This window comes from Littorina saxatilis, linkage group LG17 (genome assembly GCF_037325665.1).
Source record: "Littorina saxatilis isolate snail1 linkage group LG17, US_GU_Lsax_2.0, whole genome shotgun sequence".
Classification (NCBI taxonomy): Eukaryota; Metazoa; Mollusca; class Gastropoda; order Littorinimorpha; family Littorinidae; genus Littorina; species Littorina saxatilis.
In genome coordinates, this window is record NC_090261.1 from 18,487,810 (window position 1) to 18,493,809 (window position 6,000).

The window sequence follows — 6,000 nt, forward strand, 5'->3', positions numbered from 1 at the left end:
CTCTCCATCATGTATCAGTTAAACGAATGAAGAGAGAATGAAGCAATCAAGAGAGAATGAAGCAATAAAACTAACTTGAGCCTGTGTGAATAGAGCTCAGCAGTAATCAAAAAGAACAAAAAAGGAGCTGAATTGTAATCAAAAACGTTGTTGGGGTATATTTCGGAACATTCCTGTATTTGAAACTTTTCACTTCCGGCGCGCGATCTGTGTGTGTGGTGGTAGGGACTTACTTTGTGACAGATCGTCCAAATGCGCAAGTATAAGAGCTGCGCATTTTAACGATTCTTGTATTCTTTGTATTCTTTGCATCGATCAAACGCGCACACATCGATCGATGTGTGCGCGTTTGATCGATCCACCAAACGCGCAGCGTGATCGCGCGATCGCACAGATCGATCAAACACGCCTAACATACATATCAATAACTAGGTCCAAACAAAATAATATTAAGCACAAAGAAAACACCTCTCACAGAGCACAGCACAAGAATGTCTTTTGGGGCACAACACATCACGTCGAACATGAAAGTCACAGCCAGCTACGGGAAGAACTGAGTCTTCAACCTACTCTTGAACGCGTTAAGAGAGGGGCTCTGGCGAAGCTCAAGCGGCAGGGAGTTCCAGACGGAGGGGCCCGTGGAGGGGAATGCACGCTGACCAGCAGATGCGAGTTTCGAGCGAGGGATGTGAAGGCGGAGTGGGTCAGCAGCAGAACGAAGGGGACGGTCGGAGGGCTGGGTGTACAGGTCCAGGGAGGATTGAAGGTACTCGGGAGCAGAGTCGTTGAGACACTTGTAGACCAGAGTGGACAGTTTGTAGGAGATTCGGGTGTTGACAGGGAGCCAGTGCAAGGAGCGAAGTAGGGGGGTGATGTGGTCTCGCTTTGTCTTCCTCAACGTCAGCCTGGCAGCAGCGTTCTGGACTCGTTGTAGGCCATGAATGGATGAGGCGGGGAGGCCAGCCAGAAGGGAGTTGCAGTAGTCCAGACGACTGAAGATGAGGGAGACAACCAGCTTGACACAGGCGTCATGGGTGAGGTAGCGACGGAAGGAGGCGATGCGTCGTAGGTGGAAAAAGCAGGTCTTGATGATGAAGGAGATGTGTGTCTGCATGGAGAGAGTGGAGTCGAGATAGACGCCAAGGCTCTTGACAGCAGGGGAGAATGGAACAGTCGCGTCATCCAGCTGGAGGTCGGTCACAGTGAGGGAAGCAATCTTCTGTCATGTTCCAACGAGAAGGGCCTCCGTCTTCTCACTGTTCAGCTTCAACTTGTTCTCAGTCAGCCAGTTCTTGATGTCAGTGAAACAACTGGAGATGGATTCAAGGAGATGGTCAACGTCCTCCGGCTTGGCGCTGTTCTGGAGCTGCGTGTCATCGGCAAAGGAGTTGTAGTTCAAGCCGTGGCGTTCGATGACCAGGGAGAGGGGTGACCAGGGTGAAAAGGACAGGGCCGAGGACAGACCCTTGTGGGATGCCGAAGCGGACAGGGACAGGCTGAGAAGAGAACGAATCAGTGGTGACAGTCTGAGAGCAGTTCTGGAGGTAGTTCCGGAACCAAGAGAGGGCGGTGTCGTGAATGCCGAACGTGGAACTGAGGCGATCGACGAGTAGCTGGTGGTCGATAGTGTTGAAGGCCGCGGAAAGGTCCAGCAGCACAAGGGCAGAGACGAGACCGCTATCTGTTGCGTTCAAGAGGTCCGTGGTGATTCGCAGGAGCGCTGTCTCGGTGCTGTGGTGAGGGCGGTACGCTGACTGGTACACTGGCATTAGCGAGTTCCGAGACAGGTGTGAGCTCAACTGCTCCAGGATGATACGCTCCAGAAGCTTGGAGAGGAAGGGCAGGTTGGACACAGGACGGTAGTTCTTCAACTCATTGACGTCAAGGCCGGGCTTCTTGATGAGTGGGCGGACAATGGCAGACTTGAAGCAGTCGGGAACGACGCCTGTGGCCAGGGAGATGTTGATGATATCTGTGTTAGACGGCAGGAGCTTGTTCAGACACTTGGTGAAGAGGAAGCCTGGCAGGGGGTCGTGGAAGTGCTCGACCTTGGCAGCAGTGATGGCTTGCTCGACTCGAAGCAGCGCATCCCTGAGAATCTGCCGGTGAACCTCCAGGCCAGAGTGTCGCCATGCACGCTCCGCTCGTCGTCTCTTGATCTTGGCGGCTGTGATGTCCTCAGAGAGCCAAGGAAAGATCTCACCCCAACAGGCTGCGGAGTATAAGACGAAGTAGAGAATACCAAGAGGAATGAAACCAAGTTCAAGACTCGGTGACAAAGGCTGCAAAACAGCCGGAGCGTACCAAAAAGCGACCACCGCGTCTGAACGCTGAGGTAGGAATGACTACAAATGGTGGCATATGCGCACGCATACGGAAGACAGACTCAGTATTGGTCTGGCCTTGATACCAGTATGGGTATTGGTCACTCTTTTTTCAGAGTTGTCTCCCTTGTTACCAAGGGGACGCGTACAGCGTTACCAGCACTGAACTAGGGTTAATTGCTATATGTGAATTGGGTAAGATATGTAATTTAATATAGAGTTTTGGTTTGTTACTTCCATGTCCGGGTCCTTCAATATCCGGAATCACAGGGGTGTTTTGCTTGATGCCACCTGCAAAGTGATCATGTTATTCTTTCCTTAAACGATTATGGTAACTAGTTGACTATTAAATTAATTACCCACATATAGTCTTTTTGCTTGTTTAATCCAGCCCCGTAACTACTTGTCAGTTTGCAGTAAACACACAGAGGTCGAACCAAAGCATACACATTGATGTACATCGATACTAGTTACTACAGTCATACGATACCCAGCAAAGATTGGGTTAAAAACAAGGAGCAGACTTTCCCAGACGCAAGGTACCACCAAACTTATAAAACCCTTTGCAGACATAAAGAACCGCAGCAGTGTGTTGAAACTGATGTAAAATTGTAGCGAAAAGCGTTAATTTTCACGTTGAAACTTGACTCATTCCCTCAACTAGTTCAAGTGACATAACTGACAGCAGACTGTCAACAGAATTGAGTAATTGAGGACACTACACTACTCACCTTCAAACTTCACTGACAAGATTCTGCGGAGAATGTATTGATTCAAATGAACGCGTGGTTGGATATCGCATCACTCGATACCAAGAAATAGAAGGAAAAATAATCCGTCACAGAAAAATGGGTCGTAATATTGAGGGACCCGTAAAATAAAGGGGTCGTTAAGGGAGGTACCACTGTACCAAAAATGAATGAATGGTACAGATGGGCGAAGTGGTGCAGTGGTAAGACGTTGGCCTCCTAATGACATGGTCGTGAGTTTGAATCCCAGTCACGGCTGCCTGGTGGGTTGAGGGTGGAGATTTTTCTGATCTCCCAGGTCAACTTATGTGCAGCACTGCTTGTGCCTTATCCCCCTTCGTGTGTTCACGCAAGCACAAGACCAAGTGCGCACGGAAAAGATCCTGTAATCCATGTCAGAGTTCGGTGGGTTATAGAAACACGAAAAATACCCAGCATGCTTCCCCCGAAATCGGCGTATGCTGCCTGAATGGCGGGGTAAAAACAGCCATTCATGTAAAAACCAACTCATGCAAACACACCAGTGAACGTATTTTCAGCCAATGAACGAAGAAGAAGAAGAAGAATGAATGGTACTAGAAAATGAAAACATGGGGTTTTAAGGAGGGGACACATAAATATACTAGTTCATCACATATTCCAATTTCTCATGCCTGTGAAACCACAAATGTCAACAAGAAGGGAGAGAGGTCTCAGTAACATACTTGTGGCGTTGTTTGGAAGAACAGGAGCAAAGACGTTGGCAGCAAATTCCTCAAAAGTGCTGTTCTCCGTATGCTGCTGAATAATGGACTCAAGGCATTTGGCACGTTCCTCATAACTGGCATCTTGTCAAGGAATATATATTACTACAATACACTCCTCCCAAGACAGAGCACAGCTGCCCATATGGCGGTGTGACTCAAAACAGTTGCCATTTGGATGAGAGTCATGTTCTAAATGGCCCCGTAGAAAGTGGCCCCGCAAGTGTCAAGCATCAGTAATGTGCAACAACAACAGCAGTAGTACAAAAGCCTTTGTCATCATTTTCATTCATAATCAGCTGGGGAACAAAAGTCACTGTTCCCGATGTAACAAATCGAGGTGGTGAATGGGTTTGAGCTTTCAGGTGAAACGTGGATTGTCAAAGTAAAAGCCGATCAGGCTGAATATTTGATGGAATCATTCAGGCTTTGGATTCATGTTTCGATCAGGCTGAATATTTGATGGAATCATTGAGGCTTTGGATTCATGTTTCCAAGGACGATTATAAGCATTCACTCTCAAAGACCCAATTAATGTTGATAATTACCGCGGCGACTTATGGTCAATTTGCAACTTAGTTCTGTAATCGCAAATTCAGAACGAAAAGTCATAAAACACTTAAAAGAAAAGGAATATGCCAAAAAATTACATTACTCGCAAATATGTTAACAGCTCTGTCCATTTTTAGAATGGAAGAAAAGTGAGGAAGAAGTTACATTTGACGTCACAGACAAGTATGACATGTTATCTCGAACTACTGACGCGCTTTGAGGCCCTGAAATGCATTCAAAAAATTATTTTCAGAATAGGGATCCCCTCTGACAAAAACGATGTTTGGTGGCTTGTTGCTTCAGACACGACGGGCGCAGTGGTGTGGTGGTAAGACGTCGGCCTCCAGTATAGTGTGGGGAATCCAAATGGGCAAACGAGCTCACACGTAACCAGACAATTCTGGAACGCTGAAGAAGAAAGAAGAAGCTTCAGACAAGCATTTTGTGTTGGTCCTTGGGGAGCATTCGCCTTCTGTTTTCATCTTCATCAACCTCGGCCTCTCAAAGACGATATGCCCCCCTCGGACCAACAAAAAAGCTGGTCTGTCAACAAGCCACCAAACATCTTATAATGTCACTCGCTTTCCTTCTTTGCCACTACTAAAGCAAACGTGTGCAAGATTGTATGTTACACGCTTTAGGAGCATGGCAAGAACGGATTCAAACTCAAAATCGTCCCTCCAAAAGCCAAAAAATGCACACACGACTTTTATTTCTCCTGCTGTTATCGTTTCTTCTCTTTACAAATTCTTCAACGCTCAGAATACTGAAAACGACATCCCAGACGACAGTACTGTTTCCATACGCGAATTTAGCTTCCCTTGGAAAGTGGCTTGCTCAGGAGGCCTGTTAGTCTGACACTATAAGGACAGAGTTATGAACATAGATGACAAAGATTCCGGAATGAACAAACATTTCGCGGATGCACACAGAAAGACGTCATGAAGAATGCGATGCTTCAAAAGATACAGACTGTGACGATGACTGTGACGTCATTCACATAATACCGAGACGTCATTCACAGTTATTCGGTCACTTCCGTCAAAAAGTAGATCCCTCCACAATGGCTGCTCCTGTGTTTAGGTTTGTCAAGCTTGAGTACACAAAACGTGTTTGTTCTCTCCTCTGTTGAAGCTGTGAGACACAAATGCTATTCCGACTTGGTCGTGTGACAGAGTTTTCTTCCACACTCGATTAGCTGATGTCTAACCGCTTCGTTAGACAATCAACGTAATCTCGTGTGGAAGAAAATGTCTGTCACACGACCAAGTCTGAATAGCAGGTATTGTCATCATTTTCACTCGGGGGGCATATCGACTTTTGTTTCATATTTATTGACCGCGGCCTTCGGCCTTGGTCAATAAATATGAAACAAAAGACGATATGCTCCCCCTCGGACCGACAAAAAAGCTGGTCTGTCAACAACCCATCAAACATCTTATAATATTACCCAGATGATATGACAGAATGCATATTTTCATTTTCACCCTTCGTTTCTCTAAACATCAACATAAACAGACTTTAAGTTCAGAAAATATTGTTCTGATCCCTTCTGTGACCTAGACCTCAGAAATAATAATCTAAAATCAACACAAAAAGCTCTCTTTTAATTTTCTCAGTTTTGAAGCAGTC

The 6,000-nt window shown here is 46.4% G+C and overlaps 1 protein-coding gene across 6 annotated transcripts in view; it reads right to left on the minus strand.

Moving 5' to 3' along the window:
* LOC138952779 (ral GTPase-activating protein subunit alpha-1-like) overlaps positions 1–6,000 on the minus strand; it is a 499,987-nt gene that overhangs the window by 113,328 nt on the left and 380,659 nt on the right. For 4 of the 6 annotated variants that reach the window (XM_070324509.1, XM_070324508.1, XM_070324507.1 and 1 more), the window contains 2 exons: positions 3,778–3,893; positions 1,368–2,212 (listed from right to left, as the gene is read on the minus strand). In XM_070324509.1, the coding sequence (XP_070180610.1) occupies positions 1,374–2,212; positions 3,778–3,893 (955 nt within the window). In that variant the 3' untranslated portion in view covers positions 1,368–1,373. Of the gene's footprint in view, positions 1–1,367; positions 2,213–3,777; positions 3,894–6,000 lie in introns of those variants that run through there. The other 2 variants (XM_070324510.1, XM_070324511.1) reach the window with 1 other exon arrangement.